Source organism: Salmo trutta, chromosome 34 (genome assembly GCF_901001165.1).
Source record: "Salmo trutta chromosome 34, fSalTru1.1, whole genome shotgun sequence".
NCBI lineage: Eukaryota > Metazoa > Chordata > Actinopteri > Salmoniformes > Salmonidae > Salmo > Salmo trutta.
This window is the reverse complement of record NC_042990.1, coordinates 21,160,148-21,186,402: the sequence shown is the minus strand read 5'-3', so window position 1 is coordinate 21,186,402 and position 26,255 is coordinate 21,160,148. Positions and strand designations below refer to the sequence as shown.

The window sequence follows — 26,255 nt, the reverse complement described above, 5'->3', positions numbered from 1 at the left end:
GGCAGTTTGGAACTCGGTAGTGAGTGTTGCAATCGAGGACAGCTGATTATTACTTGCATCGCGATTAAGCACTCAACGGTCTTGTTCTGTGAGCTTGTTTGGCCTACCAATTCGCGTCTGAGCCTGTTTCGCTTCTAGACATTTCCACTTCACAATAAGAGCACTTACAGTTGACCGAGGCAGCTCTAGCAGGGCAGAAATTTGATGAACTGACTTGTTGGAAAGATGGCATCCTATGACAGAGCCAAGTTGAAAGTCCCTGAGCTCTTCAGTAAGGCCACTCTAATGCCAATGTTTGTTTATGGAGATTGCATAGCTGTGTTCTCGATTTTATACACCTATCAGCAACGGGTGTGGCTGAAATAGCCGAATTCACCAATTTTAAGGGGTGTCCACATACTTCTGTATATATAGTGTACCGCTAGGGCTGCATAGAGAAACAGTCTATAGACTCTCAAAAGGGTTAATGTATAAAATAGTAACACCCAGCGGGAAAAAAAAAAAATATATATATATATATATATATATATTTTTTTTTTTTTTTTTTCCCGCTGGGTGTTACTATTTTCTGAATGCACTATATATATATTTTTTCCCGCTGGGTGTTACTATTTTCTGAATGCACTATATATATATATATATATATATATATATATATATATATATATATATATATATATATATATATATATATATATAGTGCATTCAGAAAGTATTCAGAATGCTTTACTTTTTCCACATTTTGTTACGTTACAACCTTATTCTAAAATGGATTAAATTGTTTTAAAAAGGCACTACATCTCAGTGCAAGAGGTGTCACTACGGTCCCTGGTTCGATTCCAGGGTGTATCACATCCGACCATGATTGGGAGTCCCATAGGGCGGCACACAATTGGTCCAGCATCGTCCAGGTTTGGCCGGGGTAGGCCGTCATTGTAAATAAGAATTTGTTCTTAACTGACTTTGCGGCCAGCTCTGTCAACTATGGGACCTTATATAGACAGGTGTGTGCCTTTCCAAATCATGTCCAATTAATAGAATTTACCACAGGTGGACTCCAATCAAGTTGTAGAAACATCTCAAGGGTGATCAATGGAAACAGAATGCACCTGAGCTCAAGTTCGAGTCTCATAGCAAAGGGTCTGAATACTTACAGTACCAGCCAAAAGTTAGGACACACCTACTCATTCAAGGGTTTTTCTTTATTTTTACTATTTTCTACATTGTAGAATAATAGTGAAGACATCAAAACTATGAAATAACACATATGGAATCATGTAGTTACCAAAAAAGTGTTAAACAAATCCAAATATATTTTATATTTGAGATTCTTCAAAGTAGCCACCCTTTGCCTTGATGACAGCTTTGCACATTCTCTCAACCAGCTTCATGAGGAAAGAATGGTAGTGTACATACAATCACTGCACACACAGAGCATTATGACCACAGCTGTTCTGTTCTCTCAAGAGAAGCTAGTGTGTTCTGTTTGCAGAGAACTGAACTGGTCTAGCCTGTTGTGTTTGCCTACTGAGGCTGAGTAAGAGCCTTGTGCAAACAGACAGACAACAATAGTTGACGCAAAGGAGCAAGAGTTTCTTCTACAAGGTGAAGGAAGAACCACCTGGACACTGTTCTCTGTTGGTGTGTTCAGACATTGTGTTCTCCCTATTCAGCTATCTCTAGATCTCTCTTCCTTCCTTCCTTCCTTCTCTCTCTCTCTCTCTCTCTCTCTACTCACGGCCATCTGCAGTAACTTCAGAGCGCATTGATTTTCAATACAGAGGGTTAGCTAGCTGTAGCGCACGGCGGTGTAATGAGAGAACTTTACATTATTCATGCTCTGCCCGTGTGTGTGTGTGTGTGTGTGTGTGTGGACAAAGTCCCCACTAGAATAGTAAACAAACAAACATTAGAATTAGTGTTAGGGTTAAAATTAGGGTTAGGGTTAGCAGCTAGGGTTAATTTTAGGGTTACGGTTACGAACTAGGGTTAGGCTTAGGGTTAGGGTTAGGTTTTAGGGTTAAGGTTAGGGTTTGGGTTAGGGTTTATGGAAGGGGACTGAATTGTGTGTCTGAATGGGACTGAATTGTGTGTCTGTACAAGGTTAGTTATACAAGACTGTGCATGTGTGTGGAGGGCCTGGCACTGCGTGAGGCACTCAAAGAGACTCCTGCATCTGTGTGTGTGTGAGCGACTGTGCTGTGCAGATGTACTCCATTATGGTGAAACACAGAGTTGAGCAGGCTTCTTCTGAATGTAAATAGATTATGAGTTATGCACAGTATTTCTGTCTGACACACACACACACACACACACACACACACACACACACACACACACACACACACACACACACACACACACACACACACACACACACACACACACACACACACACACACACACACACACACACACACACAAGTCTCTGGGTGAATGAGTCATCCTAGCTAGAGTCTGGAGTCTGGCTACTTTAAACTGACTGTGGCAGGGTGTTTTAATTGAGCCAAAGCAATGAGTCAGAGGAGTCAAGGAGGCTTGAGTCTCTGGGAGAGAGATCACAGAGCATAGCCACAGGCCCGGGGCCCTGATCAGACAAGAGAAGGCAAGACAGTCACACAGAAGGACGTGTTAATCAAGAGAGTCAAAGCAGTGAGTCAGAGGAGTCAGTGGAGGCTTCAGTCAAGGAGTAAGATCACAGCTACAGGCCCAGGGCCCTGAACATAAAGCATCCCAGTGTAGGAGTACTAGGATCAGGTCCTATATGTCCATTTAACCTTATTCATTATACTCTGAAACGCTTTATGAATTCAGGGCCAGGAGTCCATCAAGGACGGAAACCGTGATGGAAGGATATAATGTTGCCAGAGGTCGCTGTGTAGGGACATTTTTTTATAAGAAAATTAAAGCCTTTTAATTTGTCTGAAGAAAAGATAATATCCTTTAAAAAGGCCCTCTTTTGTAATAGCATCACAAAGTGTATTTTGTTCATGCACTTTCTAATCTAGAAAACATTGATTTGAAAAGTAACTCAACACATGGCTTAGATGATTGAACTATGAATTGCCAGTGTCGAGGCATTCTTCAACTTGATTAAATCTCCTTTTCAAAATGCTTCTTTAACCTTGAGCATTTCTCAATGTTAACTGATTGTCATACTTATTCCTTGGGCTATTACCACTTTATTCTACTTAGTGGCGTACAGCAGTTTTGTGAGGCGCCCCCGTGTTATAGCTAATCTCATTCTATTCTTCACATTTTGCCATAAGGCAGAGAGAAATGTACTATTTTGGGGGGGTTGGGGGACCCGCAGAGCTCATGCCCCCCCCCCCCCCCCCCCCCGTGCAAACACCATCTCATGAGAAAAGTAACTTGTATATGTGAAATACCTGTAGTAACCGACTGTGTCCCAAGACCCCAACTATTAGTAGCACAAAGACTACCGCAGTGTGACAAAACCCTTTCCAAACAGTCAAGGTCAACAACCAATAGGTGTTCTGGTGCACTTCAGAAGATAGAGCTTTCAGTTGAATAAGAAAGTAAATAGACGGAGAGTGAGAGAGATAAGGTAACCCACTTGTCAGCCTGGTGGAGTGGGGATGGAGAGATGGAGGGATGGAGAGAGAGAGAAAGTGCCCAGAGCAAGGAAACTCTGACAGACATAAAGAGAGGTAGAAAATACACTGCTCAAAAAAATAAAGGGAACACTAAAATAACACATCCTAGATCTGAATGAATGAAATAATCTTATTAAATACTTTTTTCTTTACATAGTTGAATGTGCTGACAACAAAATCACACAAAAATAATCAATGGAAATCCAATTTATCAACCCATGGAGGTCTGGATTTGGAGTCACACTCAAAATTAAAGTGGAAAACCACACTACAGGCTGATCCAACTTTGATGTAATGTCCTTAAAACAAGTCAAAATGAGGCTCAGTAGTGTGTGTGGCCTCCACGTGCCTGTATGACCTCCCTACAACACCTGGGCATGCTCCTGATGAGGTGGCGGATGGTCTCCTGAGGGATCTCCTCCCAGACCTAGACTAAAGCATCCGCCAACTCCTGGACAGTCTGTGGTGCAACGTGGCGTTGGTGGATGGAGCGAGACATGATGTCTCATGATGAAATGATGATGAACATGATGAACTGCTGACACACTCCAGCCACATGAGGTCTAGCATTGTCTTGCATTAGGAGGAACCCAGGGCCAACCGCACCAGCATATGGTCTCACAAGGGGTCTGAAGATCTCATCTCGGTACTTAATGGCAGTCAGGCTACCTCTGGCGAGCACATGGAGGGCTGTGCGGCCCCCCAAAGAAATGCCACCCCACACCATGACTTACCCACCGCCAAACCAGTCATGCTGGAGGATGTTGCAGGCAGCAGAACGTTCTCCACGGCATCTCCAGACTCTGTCACGTCTGTCACATGTGCTCAGTGTGAACCTGCTTTCATCTGTGAAGAGCACAGGGCGCCAGTGGCGAATTTGCCAATCTTGGTGTTCTCTGGCAAATGCCAAACGTCCTGCACGGTGTTGGGCTGTAAGCACAACCCCCACCTGTGGACGTCGGGCCCTCATACCACCCTCATGGAGTCTGTTTCTTACCGTTTGAGCAGACACATGCACATTTGTGGCCTGCTGGAGGTCATTTTGCAGGGCTCTGGCAGTGCTCCTCCTTCTCCTCCTTGCACAAAGGCGGAGGTAGCGGTCCTGCTGCTGGGTTGTTGCCCTCCTACGGCCTCCTCCACGTCTCCTGATGTACTGGCCTGTCTCCTGGTAGCGCCTCCATGCTCTGGACACTACGCTGACAGACACAGCAAACCTTCTTGCCACAGCTCGCATTGATGTGCCATCCTGGATGAGCTGCACTACCTGAGCCACTTGTGTGGGTTGTAGACTCCGTCTCATGCTACCACTAGAGTGAAAGCACCGCCAGCATTCAAAAGTGACCAAAACATCAGCCAGGAAGCATAGGTCTGTGGTCTGTGGTCTGTGGTCACCACCTGCAGAACCACTCCTTTATTGGGGGTGTCTTGCTAATTGCCTATAATTTCCACCTGTTGTCTCTTCCATTTGCACAACAGCATGTGAAATGTATTGTCAATCAGTGTTGCTTCCTAAGTGGACAGTTTGATTTCACAGAAGTGTGATTGACTTGGAGTTACATTGTGTTGTTTAAGTGTTCCCTTTATTTTTTTGAGCAGTATATAATGTTGGAGAAGACAGGATCCAGACCTCCGCCTTTAACATGCTGAGAATTGTCTTGTTTTTAAACCATACTGAAGCCCATAGCGGTTCCACCAGGCTACAGTATCAATAGCCACATTTTAACACCGAACTCAATCCATCCTGAAGCAATACATGATTTAGCGTACAAGAGCATGGACAAGTGTGTATATTTTGTTCTCAATTAACTTACCTGGTAAAATAAAGGACAGATAGCTGACAAAATAAAGGAAATTGGAGAAAAAAACCTCTAAAAGGGAAAGTGTCTATGTGAGTTGGTTTGACTATGATCTCTCTCTATACTCCACTCACACTTCTGATCTTGACTGTGTCATTGGAGCTCCCTAGGGTGTGGAGTGAGGAGAGGAATTCCTTGCAAACACCCACTGAGAGATAGAGAGAAAGGGGGAGGTTTAGTGTAGTGTAGGGTTACATGAGATAGAGAGGGGAGGTTTAGTGTAGGGGTACATGAGATAGAGAGAGGGGGAGGTTTAGTGGAGTGTAGGGGTACATGAGATAGAGGGGAGGTTTAGTGTAGGGGTACATGAGATAGAGAGAGGGGGAGGTTTAGTGGAGTGTAGGGGTACATGAGATAGAGAGAGGGGGAGGTTTAGTGTAGTGTATGGGGTACATTAGATAGAGAGAGAGGGAGGTTTAGTGTAGAGGTACATGAGATAGAGAGAGGGGGAGGTTTAGTGTAGGGGTACATGAGATAGAGCGAGAGGGGAGGTTTAGTGTAGGGGTACATGAGATAGACCGAGAGGGGAGGTTTAGTGTAGTGTAGGGGTACATGAGATAGATAGAGAGGGGGAGGTTTAGTGTAGTGTAGAGGTACATGAGATAGAGAGAGAGGGGGAGGGGGAGGTTTAGTGTAGGGGTAGATGAGATAGAGAGAGGGGGAGGGGGAGGTTTAGTGTAGGGGTAGATGAGATAGAGAGAGGGGGAGGTTTAGTGTAGTGTAGGGGTACATGAGATAGAGAGAGAGGTTTAGTGTAGTGTAGGGGTACATGAGATAGAGAGAGAGGGGGAGGTTTAGTGTAGGGGTACATGAGCTAGAGAGAGAGGGAGGTTTAGTGTAGGGGTACATGAGATAGAGAGAGAGTGGGAGGTTTAGTGTAGTGTAGGGGTACATGAGATAGAGAGAGAGGGGGAGGTTTAGTGTAGGGGTACATGAGCTAGAGAGAGAGGGAGGTTTAGTGTAGGGGTACATGAGATAGAGATAGGGGGATTTTAGTGTAGTGTAGGGGTACATGAGATAGAGAGAGAGGGGGAGGTTTAGTGTAGGGGTACATGAGATAGAGAGAGGGGGAGGTTTAGTGAAGTGTAGGGGTACATGAGATAGAGAGAGAGGGAGGTTTAGTGTAGGGGTACATGAGCTAGAGAGAGAGGGAGGTTTAGTGTAGGGGTACATGAGATAGAGAGAGGGGGAGATTTAGTGCAGTGTAGGGGTACATGAGATAGAGATAGGGGGATTTTAGTGTAGTGTAGGGGTACATGAGATAAAGAGAGAGGGGGAGGTTTAGTGTAGGGGTACATGAGATAGAGAGAGGGGGAGGTTTAGTGTAGTGTATGGGGTACATGAGATAGAGAGAGAGGGAGGTTTAGTGTAGAGGTACATGAGATAGAGAGAGGGGGAGGTTTAGTGTAAGGGTACATGACATTGGGCGAGAGGGGAGGTTTAGTGTAGGGGTACATGAGATAGACCGAGAGGGGAGGTTTAGTGTAGGGGTACATGAGCTAGAGAGAGGGGGAGGTTTAGTGTAGTGTAGGGGTTATTGAGATAGAGAGAGAGGTTTAGTGTAGTGTAGGGGTACATGAGATAGAGAGATGGGGAGGTTTAGTGTAGGGGTACATGAGATAGAGAGAGAGGGAGGTTTAGTGTAGGGGTACATGAGATAGAGAGAGGGGGAGGTTTAGTGCAGTGTAGGGGTACATGAGATAGAGATAGGGGGAGGTTTAGTGTAGTGTAGGGGTACATGAGATAGAGAGAGAGGTTTAGTGTAGTGTAGGGGTACATGAGATAGAGAGATGGGGAGGTTTAGTGTAGGGGTACATGAGATAGAGAGAGAGGGGGAGGTTTAGTGTAGGGGTACATGAGATAGAGGGAGAGGGGGAGGTTTAGTGAAGTGTAGGGGTACATGAGATAGATAGAGAGGGGGAGGTTTAGTGTAGTGTAGAGGTACATGAGATAGAGAGAGAGGGGGAGGGGGAGGTTTAGTGTAGGGGTACATGAGATAGAGAGAGGGGGAGGTTTAGTGTAGTGTAGGGGTACATGAGATAGAGAGAGAGGGGGAGGTTTAGTGTAGTGTAGGGGTACATGAGATAGAGAGAGAGGGGGAGGGGGAGGTTTAGTGTAGTGTAGAGGTACATGAGATAGGGGAGAGTTCATCAATGAGCTTGACGCCTTCATAAGTTCCTTTCCTGAGGATGGCTCACCCCTCACAGTTCTGGGTGACTTTAACCTCCCTACGTCTACCTTTGACTCATTTCTCTCTGCCTCCTTCTTTCCACTCCTCTCCTCTTTTAACCTCACCCTCTCACCGTCCCCCCATACTCACAAGGCAGGCAATACGCTTGACCTCATCTTTACTAGATGCTGTTCTTCTACTAATCTCACTGCAACTCCCCTCCAAGTCTCCGACCACTACCTTGTATCCTTTTCACTCTCGCTCTCCTCGAACACTACTCACTCTGCCCCTACTCAGATGGTATTGCGCCGTCACAACCTTCGCTCTCTCTCTCCCGCCACTCTCTCCTCTTCCATCCTATCATCTCTTCCCTCTGCTCAATCCTTCTCCAACCAATCTCCTGATTCTGCCTCCTCAACCCTCCTCTCCTCCCTTTCTGCATCCTTTGACTCTCTATGTCCCCTATCCTCCTCCCCTCCTGCTCTGTGGCTTGACGACTCATTGCGAGCTCCCTCGACAGGGCTCCGGGCAGCCGAGCGGAAATGGAGGAAAACTCGCCTCCCTGCAGACCTGGCATCTTTTCACTCCCTCCTTTCTACATTTTCTTCCTCTGTTTCTGCTGCTAAAGCCACTTTCTACCACTCTAAATTCCAAGCATCTGCCTCTAACCCTAGGAAGCTCTTTGCCACCTTCTCCTCCCTCCTGAATCCTCCTCCCCCTCCCCCCTCCTCCCTCTCTGCGGATGACTTCGTCAACCATTTTGAAAAGAAGATCGACGACATCCGATCCTTGTTTGTTAAGTCAAACGACATCGCTGGTCCTGCTCACATTGCCCTACCCTATGCTTTGACCTCTTTCTCCCCTCTCTCTCCAGATGAAATCTTGCGACTTGTGACGGCCGGCCGCCCAACAACCTGCCCGCTTGACCCTATCCCCTCCTCTCTTCTCCAGACCATTTCCGGAGACCTTCTCCCTTACCTCACCTTGCTCATCAACTCATCCTTGACCGCTGGCTACGTCCCTTCCGTCTTCAAGAGAGCGAGAGTTGCACCCCTTCTCAAAAACCTACACTCGATCCCAACGATGTCAACAACTACAGACCAGTATCCCTTCTTTCTTTTCTCTCCAAAACTCTTGAACGTGCCGTCCTTGGCCAGCTCTCTTGCTATCTCTCTCAGAATGACCTTCTTGATCCAAATCAGTCAGGTTTCAAGACTGGTCATTCAACTGAGACTGCTCTTCTCTGTGTCACGGAGGCTCTCCGCACTGCTAAAGCTAACTCTCTCTCCTCTGCTCTCATCCTTCTAGACCTATCTGCTGCCTTTGATACTGTGAACCATCAGATCCTCCTCTCCACCCTCTCCGAGTTGGGCATCTCCGGCGCGGCCCACGCTTGGATTGCGTCCTACCTGACAGGTCGCTCCTACCAGGTGGCGTGGCGAGAATCTGTCTCCGCACCACGTGCTCTCACCACTGGTGTCCGCCAGGGCTCAATTCTAGGCCCTCTCCTATTCTCGCTATACACCAGGTCACTTGGCTCTGTCATATCCTCACATGGTCTCTCCTATCATTGCTACGCAGACGACACACAATTAATCTTCTCCTTTCCCCCTTCTGATAACCAGGTGGCGAATCGCATCTCTGCATGTCTGGCAGACATATCAGTGTGGATGACGGATCACCACCTCAAGCTGAACCTCGGCAAGACGGAGCTGCTCTTCCTCCCGGGGAAGGACTGCCCGTTCCATGATCTCGCCATCACGGTTGACAACTCCATTGTGTCCTCCTCCCAGAGTGCTAAGAACCTTGGCGTGACCCTGGACAACACCCTGTCGTTCTCCGCTAACATCAAGGCGGTGACCCGATCCTGTAGGTTCATGCTCTACAACATTCGCAGAGTACGACCCTGCCTTACACAGGAAGCGGCGCAGGTCCTAATCCAGGCACTTGTCATCTCCCGTCTGGATTACTGCAACTCGCTGTTGGCTGGGCTCCCTGCCTGTGCCATTAAACCCCTACAACTCATCCAGAACGCCGCAGCCCGTCTGGTGTTCAACCTTCCCAAGTTCTCTCACGTCACCCCGCTCCTCCGCTCTCTCCACTGGCTTCCAGTTGAAGCTCGCATCTGCTACAAGACCATGGTGCTTGCCTACGGAGCTGTGAGGGGAACGGCACCTCCGTACCTTCAGGCTCTGATCAGGCCCTACACCCAAACAAGGGCACTGCGTTCCTCCACCTCTGGCCTGCTCGCCTCCCTACCTCTGCGGAAGCACAGTTCCCGCTCAGCCCAGTCAAAACTGTTCGCTGCTCTGGCACCCCAAATGGTGGAACAAGCTCCCTCACGACGCCAGGACAGCGGAGTCAATCACCACCTTCCGGAGACTCCTGAAACCCCACCTCTTTAAGGAATAACCCCCCTCCCAAAAAAAAAGATATAGATGCACTATTGTAAAGTGGTTGTTCCACTGGATATCATAAGGTGAATGCACCAATTTGTAAGTCGCTCTGGATAAGAGCGTCTGCTAAATGACTTAAATGTAAATAGAGAGAGAGGGGGAGGTTTAGTGTAGGTGTACATGAGATAGAGAGAGAGGGGGAGGTTTAGTGTAGGGGTACACGAGATAGAGAGAGAGGGGGAGGTTTAGTGTAGTGTAGGGGTACATGAGATAGAGAGAAAGGGGGAGGTTTAGTGTAGGGGTACATGAGATAGAGAGAGAGGGGGAGGTTTAGTGTAGGGGTACATGAGATAGAGAGAAGGGGTCCAGAGGGAGTACCTGACCACCACCAAACAAGAGTACAAACAACAGTACATGTCGATCTGGAGATCCTCCCAAGGGAGTCTGGCAATAAACAACTAGACTGATGACAGTAGAACCTCATCTCACTTCACTCAACGTCAAAAGTTCAGACGCATTTTATATCAGAAAGAGGTTGTTGTGTATGTTCATTTTTCTCCAAACGGTGTCTAACATTTTGTTTTTGAGCTTCAATCACTGACATAAAGGAAGACTCCAGAGTTAGAGCTGTTTTATCTGTTACGTCCTCTATTTTTCATGGTTTGATGTTTGTTGTTGCCCCATTCTTCATCTCAACTTTGTCTGACCATTGACTTTACCTTTGAATGTTATATGAATTTCATACAGGCCTACATCTCCTAACTTGCTGTCCCAGTACATAACATAATGCTGCTTTCAATCATATTTGTATAATTCATTTTGAGGATTTAATTATCAAGTTCTGCACAGGTGACCATTACATTTGAATACAGATAAAGAGAATAAACAGTTGTCTAAAAAGCCTTTGTTTGGCTAGCATAAATGTAACAGTATGAACAGCTTGACAAACAGAACATGTAGCTACTGAGAAAGAGAGAGAGATGGAAAGTGAGAGGGAGAGAGAAATAAAGAAAAAGTGAGAGAGGGAGAGTGAGAGATGGAGAGAGTAAGAGAATGAACTCCAAATAATTGCAGTGACATGACATTCCCATGCTGTTATTATTATTTACACTACAGTCAGAGCTCACTGGAGCTCCACACCCCAGAGGGAGAAAGGAGCGGGCTCAGGCTGCCTCAGAGTGCCTCCTCTCTGGGTTGGCAGAGTGAGCTTCCCCCTGGGGTGGTGCTGCTGGAGCTGCCAGATGTTGTCAATGTTGGAGCAGGGTTGTGGGTTCAGAGGATCAGAGTGGAGGAGAAGGTTTAGGAAACAGTGGCACAAAGGTGGGGAACACAATGCAAGGAAACTGACTGTCAAAATGTTCCTGCAACTGTGATATTTTGAACCACCCACCCACCCACGCTCGCATGCACGCACACGCACACGCACACACACGCACACACACACACACACACACACACACACACACACACACACACACACACACACACACACACACACACACACACACACACACACACACACACACACAGAAACCGATTGTGTGTCATCGGTGTGGTGCAGAGAGACACTAGGGGCCAATTACAGTGTGAATATAATCTGCTGCTCTACGGCTCTGCGTCTAAATCAGGATTATAAACTGGGTGGTTCGAGCCCTGAATACTGACAGCCGTGGTATATCAGACCATATCATTGCTATGACAAAACATGTATTTTTACTGCTCTAATTATGTTGGTAACCAGTTTATAGTAGCAATAAGGCACCTCGTGGGTTTGTGGTATATGAGTTGAACGAGAAGAGAGTGTAGAGGAAATCAGGCAGACTGATAAACATATCAGCAAGTAGATAATTATGCAATAAGGCCCGAGGAGGTGTGGTATATGGCCAATATAGCATGGCTAAGGGCTGTGTCCAGGCACTCCGCGTTGCATCGTGCATAGGAACAGTCCTTAGCTGTGGTATATTGGCCATATACCACACCTCCTCGGGCCTTATTGGGTGTTTTAGTTTACCAGTGAATTCAGAAAAATAGACTGATGTATAATTTAGAAGAAGCTGAGGAGGGCTTGCATATAAAGCTACTTAATCAACTAAACTATCTAAACTACCTCAATCCATTCTACCTAAGTGGCTGCTTCTTAACTGAAAGCCCCAAACCGGACAGGACCCTGCGCTGCAGTCTGCAGACAGGACTCACCTGCAGGCGATGGAGTATTAACGCTGCTGGAGGGCTGCTGAACCTGCAGTCTCGGAGCGGGGGGAGAACCCGACCGGTTAGCCAGCGGCAGAGCGCTGATGACCGAGGGGAACAGGAAAGGGTACACCCCAACCCCAGGCCTGTAGCGTCTCATCTGGACGAGCTGAGGGCCAGGGCTGGGGGAGCGTGGTGGTCGGGGCCGGGGGCTAGGGGAGCGGGGCCTGGCCCTACTGGCTGTCTTCATTCCAGAGATGGACAGAGCAGAGCGAGGGCTGGAGCTACGGCTGGAGCGAGGGGAGAGATGGGGGTCAAGAGCCTCGGCTGCTCCTCTGCTGGGCGGGGGCGAGCTGCCTCACAGGGGGGTTGGGAGGCCATCCGGGTGGGGTGGGACCCAGACGGAGGTTACTGTTCCTGGGCTGGGGTCTGTGGGGCGAGCCCCTTCATGGTTCTCCTACGATGCATTCTGGATGATGATGGAGAATAGAGGCACACGTCTGGTTCATTCACAGTCCGAGCCGTTTAACCATTAATCCACTAAGGATCTGGAATAGAGACACAGAAATTATGGAAAACTGTTAGAGGTAACAGGAAATACAGTCAGCGTAGAAAACACAACACGTGTAGAAAATTACTATTCTTCTGCAAAATCTCTTATTGTGTACATATGGCACTGATTGAATCAAACTCCTACTGAAACGTTTGTAAAGTAGGTGCACTCAATGTAAGCGTTAAAACCTATTAAATGTACTTACTTGGACAAATTGCCTATGGGCCCTAGAAAAAAACGATATATAATACTGTACATCCAATATGCTATGATTGAATAGTATGACTGGTGAATAGCGAGAGTTTATTTTTCTGTTCAATACCAACCAATGCAGCAGAATTAACACACAGCAACAACAACAACAAAAGCCTCTCCCCAATGTTCTCTCCAAACAATATTAATGGACCCTTATACACATATACTTCCGCTTTTCGGTTTCTCTACTTTTCATCCTCCCATTTCTCTCAACCACTTGTGGTTCTGCTTTCATTTAAAAGGATACAGCTGAGATTTTAGTGAAAGAAAATGAATGTTCTCTCAAACCAATGTTAATGGGTCAACCCACGCCCCTCATACGCATATACAGTTGAAGTCGGAAAGTTTACATACACCTTAGCCAAATACATTTAAACTCAATTTCACAATTCCTGACATTTAATCCTAGTAAAATTTCCCTGTCTTAGGTCAGTTAGGATCACCACTTTATTTTAAGAATGTGAAATGTCAGAATAATAGTTGAGAGAATGATTTATTTCAGCTTTTATTTCTTTCATCACATTCCCAGTGGGTCATAAGTTTTACATACACTCAATTAGAGTTTGGTAGCATTGCCTTTAAATTGCCTTCCACACGCTTCCCACAATAAGTGGAGTGAATTTTGGCCCATTCCTCCTGACAGAGCTGGTGTAACTGAGTCAGGTTTGTAGGCCTCCTTGCTCGCACACGCTTTTTCAGTTCTACCCACACATTTTCTATAGGATTGAGGTCAGGGCTTTGTGATGGCCACTCCAATAACTTGATTTTGTTGTCCTTAAGCCATTTTGCCACAACTTTGGAAGTATGCTTGGGGTCATTGTCCATTTGGAAGACCCATTTGCGACCAAGATTGAACTTCCTGACTGATGTCTTGAGATGTTGCTTCAATATATCCACATAATTTTCCTCCCTCATGATGCCATCTATTTTGTGAAGTGCACCAGTCCCTCCTGCAGCAAAGCATCCCCACAACATGATGCTGCCACCCCGTGCTTCACGGTTGGGATGGTGTTCTTCGGCTTGCAAGCCTCCCCCTTTTTCCTCCAAACATAACGATGGTCATTATAGCCAAACAGTTTTATTTTTGTTTCAGCAGACCAGAGGACTTTTCTCCAGAAAGTACGATCTTTGTCCCCATGTGTAGTTGCAAACCGTAGTCCGGCTTTTTTATGGCGGTTTTGGAGCAGTGGCTTCTTCCTTGCTGAGCGGCCTTTCAGGTTATGTCGATATAGGACTCGTTTTATTGTGGATATAGATACTTTTGTACCTGTTTCCTCCAGCATATTCACAAGGTCCTTTGCTGTTCTTCTGGGATTGATTTGCACTTTCGCACCAAAGTACGTTCATCTCTAGGAGACAGAATGCGTCTCCTTCCTGAGCGGTATGAATGCTGCTTAGTCCCATGGTGTTTATACTTGCGTACTATTGTTTGTACAGATGAACGTGGTACCTTCAGGCCTTTGGAAATTGCTCCCAAGGATGAACCAGACTTGTGGAGGTCTACCATTTTTTTCTGAGGTCGTGGCTGATTTCTTTTGATTTTCCCATGATGTCAAGCAAAGAGGCACTGAGTTTGAAGGTAGGCCTTGAAATACATCCACAGCTACACCTCCAATAGGCTAATTGACATAATTTGAGTCAATCAGGAGCTTCTAAAGCCATGACATCGTTTTCTGGAATTTTCCAAGCTGTTTAAAGGCACAGTCAACTTAGTGTATGTAAACTTCTGACCCACTGGAATTGTGATAGTTTCTCTCATCTTTTCATATCCTCCAAGTTCATTTAGCGTTGAGTATCGATCGTGTGAAACTTCAAGTACCTTTTCATTCAAACTAAATGTGAAAATAGCAGATAATATTTGTACAAAACTTTCAAGGGCACACATCCTATGAGTAGATGGTAAGATGAATAATAACCTTTTTTTAAAAACAGGCAAGGGACAAGAAAAAACATCAAAAGAAGTTTGATATTTAGTCCATTAAAACCTCTGATTTCCAGCCCAAAGCCCTGGTCCTGAGGCTGCAGGCTGCCTTTCCCCTGCTCTCCCCTGCCCTCTCCTCCTCCCCAGTCAGTCTCTCTCCTCCCCTGCCCTATCCCTCCTCCACAGTCAGTCTCTCTCCTCCCCTGCCCTCTCCCTCCTCCCCAGTCAGTCTCCCTCCTCCCCAGTCAGTCTCTCTCCTCCCCTGCCCTCTCCCTCCTCCCCAGTCAGTCTCCCTCCTCCAAAGTCAGTCTCTCTCCTCCCCTGCCCTCTCCCTCCTCCCCAGTCAGTCTCCCTCCTCCACAGTCAGTCTCCCTCCTCCCTGAGGCTGCAGGCTGCCTTTCCCCTGCTCTCCCCTGCCCTCTCCTCCTCCCCAGTCAGTCTCTCTCCTCCCCTGCCCTATCCCTCCTCCACAGTCTGTCTCCCTCCTCCCGTCTCTCTCCCTCCTCCCGTCTCTCTCCCTCCTCCCCTGTCTCTCTCCCTCCTCCCCAGTCTGTCTACCTCCTCCCGTCTCTCTCCCTCCTCCCATCTCTCTCCCTCCTCCCCAGTCTCTCTCCCTCCTCCTGTCTCTCTCCCTCCTCCCCAGTCTGTCTCACTCCTCCCCAGTCTGTCTCCCTCCTCCCCAGTCTCTCTCCCTCCTCCCGTCTCTCTCCCTCCTCCCCCGTCTCTCTCCCTCCTCCCCCGTCTCTCTCCCTCCTCCCCAGTCTCTCTCCCTCCTCCCCAGTCTCTCTCCCTCCTCCCCAGTCTGTCTCCCTCCTCCCCAGTCTGCCTCCCTCCTCCCGTCTCTCTCCCTCCTCCCGTCTCTCTCCCTCCTCCCCTGTCTCTCTCCCTCCTCCCCAGTCTGTCTACCTCCTCCCGTCTCTCTCCCTCCTCCCATCTCTCTCCCTCCTCCCCAGTCTCTCTCCCTCCTCCTGTCTCTCTCCCTCCTCCCCAGTCTGTCTCACTCCTCCCCAGTCTGTCTCCCTCCTCCCCAGTCTCTCTCCCTCCTCCCGTCTCTCTCACTCCTCCCCAGTCTCTCTCCCTCCTCCCGTCTCTCTCCCTCCTCCCCTGTCTCTCTCCCTCCTCCCCAGTCTCTCTCCCTCCTCCCCAGTCTGTCTTTCTCCTCCCCAATCTCTCTCCCTCCTCCCCAGTCTGTCTCCCTCCTCCCGTCTCTCTCCCTTCTCCCATCTCTCTCCCTCCTCCCCAGTCTCTCTCCCTCCTCCTGTCTCTCTCACTCCTCCCCAGTCTGTCTCACTCCTCCCCAGTCTCTCTCCCCTCCTCCCCAGTCTCTCTCCCTCCTCCCGTCTCTCTCCCTCCTCCCCAGTCTCTCTCCCTCCTCCCCAGTCTCTCTCCCTCCTCCTGTCTCTCTCACTCCTCCCCAGTCTGTCTCACTCCTCCCCAGTCTCTCTCCCTCCTCCCGTCTCTCTCCCTCCTCCCGTCTCTCTCCCTCCTCCCATCTCTCTCCCTCCTCCCATCTCTCTCCCTCCTCCCCAGTCTCTCTCCCTCCTCCAGTCTCTCTCACTCCTCCCCAGTCTGTCTCACTCCTCCCCAGTCTCTCTCCCTCCTCCCCAGTCTCTCTCCCTCCTCCCGTCTCTCTCCCTCCTCCCCAGTCTCTCTCACTCCTCCCCAGTCTCTCTCCCTCCTCCCCAGTCTGTCTTTCTCCTCCCCAGTCTCTCTCCCTCCTCCCCAGTCTGTCTCCCTCCTCCCATCTCTCTCCCTCCTCCCCAGTCTCTCTCCCTCCTCCTGTCTCTCTCACTCCTCCCCAGTCTGTCTCACTCCTCCCCAGTCTGTCTCACTCCTCCCCAGTCTCTCTCCCTCCTCCCCAGGCTCTCTCCCTCCTCCCCAGTCTCTCTCCCTCCTCCCCTGTCTCTCTCCCTCCTCCCCTGTCTCTCTCCCTCCTCCCCTGTCTTTCTCCCTCCTCCCCAGTCTGTCTACCTCCTCCCCAGTCTGTCTACCTCCTCCCCAGTCTGTCTACCTCCTCCCGTCTGTCTACCTCCTCCCGTCTCTCTCCCTCCTCCCCAGTCTCTCTCCCTCCTCCAGTCTCTCTCACTCCTCCCCAGTCTCTCTCACTCCTCCCCAGTCTCTCTCCCTCCTCCCGTCTCTCTCCCTCCTCCCCTGTCTCTCTCCCTCCTCCCCAGTCTCTCTCCCTCCTCCCCAGTCTGTCTTTCTCCTCCCCAATCTCTCTCCCTCCTCCCCAGTCTGTCTCCCTCCTCCCGTCTCTCTCCCTTCTCCCATCTCTCTCCCTCCTCCCCAGTCTCTCTCCCTCCTCCTGTCTCTCTCACTCCTCCCCAGTCTGTCTCACTCCTCCCCAGTCTCTCTCCCTCCTCCCCAGTCTCTCTCCCTCCTCCCCAGTCTCTCTCCCTCCTCCTGTCTCTCTCACTCCTCCCCAGTCTGTCTCACTCCTCCCCAGTCTCTCTCCCTCCTCCCATCTCTCTCCTCCTCCCGTCTCTCTCCCTCCTCCCATCTCTCTCCCTCCTCCCATCTCTCTCCCTCCTCCCCAGTCTCTCTCCCTCCTCCAGTCTCTCTCACTCCTCCCCAGTCTGTCTCACTCCTCCCCAGTCTCTCTCCCTCCTCCCCAGTCTCTCTCCCTCCTCCCGTCTCTCTCCCTCCTCCCCAGTCTCTCTCACTCCTCCCCAGTCTCTCTCCCTCCTCCCCAGTCTGTCTTTCTCCTCCCCAGTCTCTCTCCCTCCTCCCCAGTCTGTCTACCTCCTCCCGTCTCTCTCCCTCCTCCCATCTCTCTCCCTCCTCCCCAGTCTCTCTCCCTCCTCCTGTCTCTCTCACTCCTCCCCAGTCTGTCTCACTCCTCCCCAGTCTCTCTCCCTCCTCCCCAGTCTCTCTCCCTCCTCCCGTCTCTCTCCCTCCTCCCGTCTCTCTCCCTCCTCCCGTCTCTCTCCCTCCTCCCCAGTCTCTCTCCCTCCTCCCCAGTCTCTCTCCCTCCTCCTGTCTCTCTCACTCCTCCCCAGTCTGTCTCACTCCTCCCCAGTCTCTCTCCCTCCTCCCGTCTCTCTCCCTCCTCCCCAGTCTCTCTCCCTCCTCCCCAGTCTCTCTCCCTCCTCCCGTCTCTCTCCCTCCTCCCCAGTCTCTCTCCCTCCTCCCCAGTCTCTCTCCCTCCTCCCCAGTCTGTCTCACTCTGGATGAGGAGTACTGTAGGAAACAAGTATGGAGGAGCGGAGATGAGGCGGAGGAGCCATCAAGGCCTAGTGCTAAATCCTCTTTAACGGAGTTATACACTGCTGCAGGATAATGGCGGTCATAAAACACTAATCTACAGTAAGGGTACTGTTAAAGTAATGTAGAACAACACTTCATAATGAACGACCTGGCGGACTGATAATGTCCCCTCGTAGTCTTACTGCCTGGTCTGCACTGTCGGAGGAAAGGGAGAGAGAGAGGAAGGAGGAGGGAAAGAGAGAGGGATGGAGGAAAAGAAGAAAGAGAGAGAGATAGAGAGAGAGAGAGAGAGAGAGGAGGGGGGATGGACAGAGAGAGAGGGAGGGAGAGAGAGGGAGAGAGAGAGAGAGGGTTGGGAAAAGGAGATATAAATATATATATAAGAGAGAGAGAGAGAGAGAGAGAGAGAGAGAGAGAGAGAGAGATTCCAGCAGATCCCTTGTGGCATTTTTCATGTTAGATTAATGTTATAAACATACACACACTCACTCACACACAAACAAACACACAAACAGGTTAGCGGGTTAGGCCTGTAATGAAATTAATTTAGCGTGCTCCTTTCAGCTGAGGCAGTATATTTTACAGGCATAATCTGTTGTCAAATACACAGCGGCAGTACGTGGTTTGAGGAGAACACTTACATTTTATCAAGGCGGAGATGAGTGGCCTAGACGCTCGCGGACAAGGCGGAGATAAGACCGAGGCGCGTGTGGGCAACAGTGGATGCATCAATTCAGGCTACAAGTATAGGCCTAACGACAATCCCAGAACGTCATTACAGTACACATGGTGTTTTATAACAGCTGTCTCTTTCCATTCATCACATTGCGGCTGCACAGCGCACTGTTGGGGTTTGGATACTGACATTATTTTGTGAGTGAACGAATGTGTACAAGTAGTCTACAGGAGCACCTTTGTTAAGTGATTATTTGACAATCAGAAGAAAACATCATGACTGGTTGTGTTTATGCCACTTTTAAAGGCATAGGCGGTGTGTCCATAAGGCCAGGGGATGCTAAGCTTCCCTAAAGTAAATTTTATTAAATTGTCCAAATTATATAGCCTAATTAGCTTACTCCTCCTGTCCATACAGAAATACAAAAAATCTTTCAAAATAGGCTACTACACCAGAAAGTATGATTTGGCCACAGAGCATCATTAGCTTCTAGCTGCAAATACCAATTAGATGATTGTTGAGTTGCGACCAATGTTCCTAAGTAATTCAAGAGCACTATAGGCCAACCGCTAGCCAATCAGAAGGCTCAGATTACCATGTCTGCAGTAACGTAGCAGGCGTTAAAGAAAGCTACAGCAAAGTTGATACTGTGAGATTTCAAAACATTTAAACCATGACTAGAGAGACTGTCAATGAATACAGCACGGTCAACACGTTGTATTCAATACTTTTATAAGACATAAAACATTTAAACCATGACTAGAGAGACTGTCAATGAATACAGCACGGTCAACACGTTGTATTCAATACTTTTATAAGACATAAAACATTTAAACCATGACTAGAGAGACTGTCAATGAATACAGCACGGTCAACACGTTGTATTCAATACTTTTATAAGACATAAAACATTTAAACCATGACTAGAGAGACTGTCAATGAATACAGCACGGTCAACTGTATTCAATACTTTTATAAGACATAAAATGCACATTCTTTCTATTTCCACTCAGCGCTACAACAAGCACTGCAGCAGTTATGAATGAGTAGGAAAGTGTATCTATAGGCTTGCGTTGTTGTTATTATTAGCGGCTTGGGTCTTTTTTTATATCGAGAAATACACTGCTCAAAAAAATAAAGGGAAAACTTAAACAACACAATGTAACTCCAAGTCAATCACACTTCTGTGAAATCAAACTGTCCACTTAGGAAGCAACACTGATTGACAATAAATTTCACATGCTGTTGTGCAAATGGAATAGACAACAGGTGGAAATTATAGGCAATTAGCAAGACACCCCCAATAAAGGAGTGGTTCTGCAGGTGGTGACCACAGACCACTTCTCAGTTCCTATGCTTCCTGGCTGATGTTTTGGTCACTTTTGAATGCTGGCGGTGCTTTCACTCTAGTGGTAGCATGAGACGGAGTCTACAACCCACACAAGTGGCTCAGGTAGTGCAGCTCATCCAGGATGGCACATCAATGCGAGCTGTGGCAAGAAGGTTTGCTGTGTCTGTCAGCGTAGTGTCCAGAGCATGGAGGCGCTACCAGGAGACAGGCCAGTACATCAGGAGACATGGAGGAGGCCGTAGGAGGGCAACAACCCAGCAGCAGGACCGCTACCTCCGCCTTTGTGCAAGGAGGAGCAGGAGAAGCACTGCCAGAGCCCTGCAAAATGACCTCCAGCAGGCCACAAATGTGCATGTGTCTGCTCAAACGGTCAGAAACAGACTCCATGAGGGTGGTATGAGGGCCCGACGTCCACAGGTGGGGGTTGTGCTTACAGTCCAACACCGTGCAGGACGTTTGGCATTTGCCAGAGAACACAAAGATTGGCAAATTCGCCACTGGCGCCCTGTGCTCTTCACAGATGAAAGCAGGTTCACATTGAGCACGTGACAGACGTGACAGAGTCTGGAGACGCCGTGGAGAACGTTCTGCTGCCTGCAACATCCTCCAGCATGACCGTTTGGCGGTGGGTCAGTCATGGTGTGGGGTGGCATTTCTTTGGGGGGCCGCACAGCCCTCCATGTGCTCGCCAGAGGTAGCCTGACTGCCATTAGGTACCGAGATGAGATCTTCAGACCCCTTGTGAGACCATATGCTGGTGCGGTTGGCCCTGGGTTCCTCCTAATGCAAGACAATGCTAGACCTCATGTGGCTGGAGTGTGTCAGCAGTTCCTGCAAGACGAAGGCATTGATGCTATGGACTGGCCCGCCCGTTCCCCAGACCTGAATCCAATTGAGCACATCTGGGACATCATGTCTTGCTCCATCCACCAACGCCACATTGCACCACTGACTGTCCAGGAGTTGGCGGATGCTTTAGTCTAGGTCTGGGAGGAGATCCCCAGGAGACCATCCGCCACCTCATCAGGAGCATGCCCAGGCGTTGTAGGGAGGTCATACAGGCACGTGGAGACCACACACACTACTGAGCCTCATTTTGACTTGTTTTAAGGACATTACATCAAAGTTGGATCAGCCTGTAGTGTGGTTTTCCACTTTAATTTTGAGTGGATTTGACTCCAAATCCAGACCTCCATGGGTTGATAAATTGGATTTCCATTGATTATTTTTGTGTGATTTTGTTGTCAGCACATTCAACTATGTAAAGAAAAAAGTATTTAATAAGATAATTTATTTCATTCAGATCTAGGATGTGTTGTTTAAGTGTTCCCTTTATTTTTTTGAGCAGTATATTTAACTTTCTCTGTTCATAGGAGTAACAACATGAATTTGTGCATGAGGCAGAAATATTGCGATGCGACTCGACTTTTGCCAACAGCTGGAGGACGGTGTGACTTTTTAGTCAGTGTCTGTGGAGGAAAGGGAGAGCGGAGGGATTTTGAGAGGCGGATCCTCAGTCTGCTGCTCTCTCCCTTCGCTGAGACTGACTATCAGATACAGGCACCATCTGTAATGAATACTCAGGGAGAAAAAGGTGTAGATTCACGCGCAGAGCGCGGCAGATGTTTATTAAGCCTTCGCAGAAGGCAGGAATCGTGGTCACTTGCAGGCAATGCTCAAACACAGGTAGGCAGTCAAAAACAAACAATACCTCACAACCATACAAACAGAAAGAACTGGACTAAATAGGGAGCTGATGAGACCAGGTGAGAAACGAACACAGGTGAAACCAATGAACAAAAATGAAAGACAGGACTACGTTCCAGAACACAAAGAAACAGGGCTACGTTCCAGAACACAAAGAAACAGGGCTACGTTCAAGAACACAAAGAAACAGGGCTACGTTCAAGAACACAAAGAAACAGGGCTACGTTCAAGAACACAAACAGGGCTACGTTCCAGAACACAAAGAAACAGGGCTACGTTCCAGAACACAAAGAAACAGGGCTACGTTCAAGAACACAAAGAAACAGGGCTACGTTCAAGAACACAAAGAAACAGGGCTACGTTCCAGAACACAAAGAAACAGGGCTACGTTCCAGAACACAAAGAAACAGGGCTACTTTCAAGAACACAAAGAAACAGGGCTACGTTCCAGAACACAAAGAAACAGGGCTACGTTCAAGAACACAAAGAAACAGGGCTACGTTCCAGAACACAAAGAAACAGGGCTACGTTCCAGAACACAAAGAAACAGGGCTACGTTCCAGAACACAAAGAAACAGGGCTACGTTCCAGAACACAAAGAAACAGGGCTACGTTCCAGAACACAAAGAAACAGGGCCACGTTCAAGAACACAAAGAAACAGGGCTACGTTCAAGAACACAAAGAAACAGGGCTACGTTCCAGAACACAAAGAAAAAGAACAAGGTTGACTAAGAAAAGAAAAACATAACAAAATAAAATTAACTATGCAATGACACACACTACTCTGCCCGTACACTACAAAGACCGGTGCGACATAAACAATCAGAGCTGCAGTAGGCCTATATGCAAATAGACTATTGCCATATATGGATCTGTGCCATTTAATTTGAACTGGACAGTGTTTACAGCATTAGCAGTTGTGAGTAGATACACTTGTTTTCAGAACAAACCGAAAGCTACATGTGCACATTTTGTTCATATCTGATAGTTTTGAGTTATTAGCCCAGTTATAGATCATTTGTAGTCAGCAAACGGGGAGTGATTGCTTACTACAAGAGCACAAATCAAGTACATTTCTAGATGTCTTTGAAAAGCTCTTTGAAAAGCAAGTTAAGTAAGGATCTTTTTTTTGTCTTAAAGGGGCAGTGTTGTATTTTGAGACAGGCTTGAATAAGCTAAGTAGCCAATAGGCAGAGGGTGGCATAATTTGTCTGATTCAATGTAATAATGGTATGGGAATAATAATGCATTTTATTTTGTAAAGTGATTTCTTGCATCAAACAACACAACAACATTTTCAGTCACCTCCTTGTCTGAAGGACAAGTGGATAAAAAAGTTAATGTCAAGCCCTGCATGGTTTTTATGGAATGTAGGCCTACATTGAACACCACACATTGGCTGCTGCTGTAGGCTAACTGATAGAATAGTTATTTCCATGTTAAAATGTTATGGGATGCATTTTCTCCATTGTTTTAGATGGTATGCCACTATGGTAGGCCTACATTATGATCAAATAGCCCCAGTAGCCTTCAAAAAGAAAGGAGGACCAAGGCACTCTTCATATAATGAATTTAAATGGCTTTATTTGTATAGCATGTTCAATGGAAACAAAGTTTAAAAACGGTAACGCGTTTCGGCTGTATGGCCTTTGTCAGGGAGTACAAAGATATGATACTTGGCAACTGTTAAAACTTTTGAACAGAATTTTCTCAACATTCAAGTTTGCGCTCAGCAGACCTTTGCTCAGTGGCCAAAAAGAAAAGAGGGAACATTGGTTGAGACGATTTTTACCCGCTATGCCCTTCAGCAATCTGCAGTCCGTTCTGTGAGATTTTTACCCGCTATGCCCTTCAGCAATCTGCAGTCCGTTCTGTGAGATTTTTACCCGCTATGCCCTTCAGCAATCTGCAGTCCGTTCTGTGAGATTTTTACCCGCTATGCCCTTCAGCAATCTGCAGTCCGTTCTGTGAGATTTTTACCCGCTATGCCCTTCAGCAATCTGCAGTCCGTTCTGTGAGATTTTTACCCGCTATGCCCTTCAGCAATCTGCAGTCCGTTCTGTGAGATTTTTACCCGCTATGCCCTTCAGCAATCTGCAGTCCGTTCTGTGAGATTTTTACCCGCTATGCCCTTCAGCAATCTGCAGTCCGTTCTGTGAGATTTTTACCCGCTATGCCCTTCAGCAATCTGCAGTCCGTTCTGTGAGATTTTTACCCGCTATGCCCTTCAGCAATCTGCAGTCCGTTCTGTGAGATTTTACCCGCTATGCCCTTCAGCAATCTGCAGTCCGTTCTGTGAGATTTTTACCCGCTATGCCCTTCAGCAATCTGCAGTCCGTTCTGTGAGATTTTTTACCCGCTATGCCCTTCAGCAATCTGCAGTCCGTTCTGTGAGATTTTTACCCCGCTATGCCCTTCAGCAATCTGCAGTCCGTTCTGTGAGATTTTTACCCGCTATGCCCTTCAGCAATCTGCAGTCCGTTCTGTGAGATTTTTACCCGCTATGCCCTTCAGCAATCTGCAGTCCGTTCTGTGAGATTTTACCCCGCTATGCCCTTCAGCAATCTGCAGTCCGTTCTGTGAGATTTTTACCCGCTATGCCCTTCAGCAATCTGCAGTCCGTTCTGTGAGATTTTTACCCGCTATGCCCTTCAGCAATCTGCAGTCCGTTCTGTGAGATTTTTACCCGCTATGCCCTTCAGCAATCTGCAGTCCGTTCTGTGAGATTTTTACCCGCTATGCCCTTCAGCAATCTGCAGTCCGTTCTGTGAGATTTTTACCCGCTATGCCCTTCAGCAATCTGCAGTCCGTTCTGTGAGCTTGTGTGGCCTACCACTTTGAGGCTGAGCCTTTGTTGATCCTTGACGTTTCCACTTCAAAATAACAACACTTACAGTTGACCGGGTCAGCTCTAGCAGGGCAGAAATTTGACAAACTGACTTGTTGGAAAGGTGTCATCCTATGACGATGCCACGTTGAAAGTCACTGAGCTCTTCAGTAAGGCCATTCTACTGCCAATGTTTGTTTCTGGAGATTGCATGGCTGTGTGCTCGATTTAATACACCTGTCAGCAAAGGATGTGGCTGAAATAGCCGAATCCACTAATTTGAAGGGGTGTCCACATACTTTTGTGTATATATAGAGAGAGAGAGAGAGAGAGAGAGAGAGAGAGAGAGAGAGAGAGAGAGAGAGAGAGAGAGAGAGAGAGAGAGAGAGAGAGAGAGAGAGAGAGAGAGAGAGAGAGAGAGAGAGAGAGATAGATAGATAGATAGATAGATAGATAGATAGATAGATAGATAGATAGATAGATAGATAGATAGATAGATAGATAGATAGATAGATAGATAGATAGATAGATAGAGAGATAGATAGAGAGATAGAGAGAGAGATAGAGAGAGAGAGAGAGAGAGAGAGAGAGAGAAGATGCCTGTGAGGAGACCTGTCTGCTCCAATGAGCTTTGTTGAAATAACATCAATATTGTCACATTCGTTTTACTCCATCGCCATTACATGTGAGAGAGCAGAGATATGAGGTTGGAGGGCTGGAGGGGAAAATGCAGAATATGTAGAAAATCCTAAGAGGTTTGATGCTGCAGCTGCCACTACTTCAAGGCCCCTGGCAATGGTAAGGAGGGGAATCATTGACACTGTCAATAACAGGTTGAAGAGAGAGAGAGAGACAGAGAGAGCGAAGAGAGAGAAAGAGAAAGAGAGAGGGGGGATAAGATAAGAGATAGTTCCTAGTCATTGAGCTGCTTATCAGTCAGTCTGGTTCACGAAGCTGCTCTCTCCCCTGGGGGCCTCTCTGATACAGCTTCTAAAAAGGTTTCAAGGTTTTATTTCTCCATTTCAACATTCATAGACCTGAATTAGATGTTTTTTCTTTCCTCAACAACTGTGTTTTTGTAGCAAATAAACAACATTTTCACATTGTCATGGTAATGTTCACTCAGACAACCTATTATCTTAAATGGGTCATCAACACAACATGAATACAACAGCAGATAACATTCTACAATGCTTTTTACAAGGTGAACAATTAAAAACAATGTTATTCGTACTCACGTCAAGTTACAAAGAGCATTGTAGAACATTTACTGCTTTTGTATTCACATACAAAATAATGATCATAATTGAATATTGGTTTTATTTCTTTATTTAACTAGGCAAGTCAGTTAAGAACAAATTCTTATTTACAATGACAGCCTAGGAACAGTGGGTTAACTGCCTTGTTTAGGGGCAGAAAGACAGATTTTTACCTTGTCAGCTTGGGGATTTGATCTAGCAACCTTATGGTTTCTGGCCCAACCCTCTAACCACTAGGCTACCTGCCTTCTCTGTTAATTACTGCTGAC

The 26,255-nt window shown here is 47.5% G+C and overlaps 1 protein-coding gene across 1 annotated transcript in view; it reads right to left on the bottom strand.

Moving 5' to 3' along the window:
- Nucleotides 1–12,521, bottom strand: part of LOC115173784 (retinoic acid receptor beta) — a 124,736-nt gene extending 112,215 nt beyond the window's left edge. The window contains exon 1 of the mRNA XM_029732180.1: nt 12,236–12,521. Within this exon, the coding sequence (XP_029588040.1) occupies nt 12,236–12,479 (244 nt within the window). The 5' untranslated portion in view covers nt 12,480–12,521. The remainder of the gene's footprint in view (nt 1–12,235) is intronic.
- Nucleotides 12,522–26,255: the final 13,734 nt, after the last annotated feature.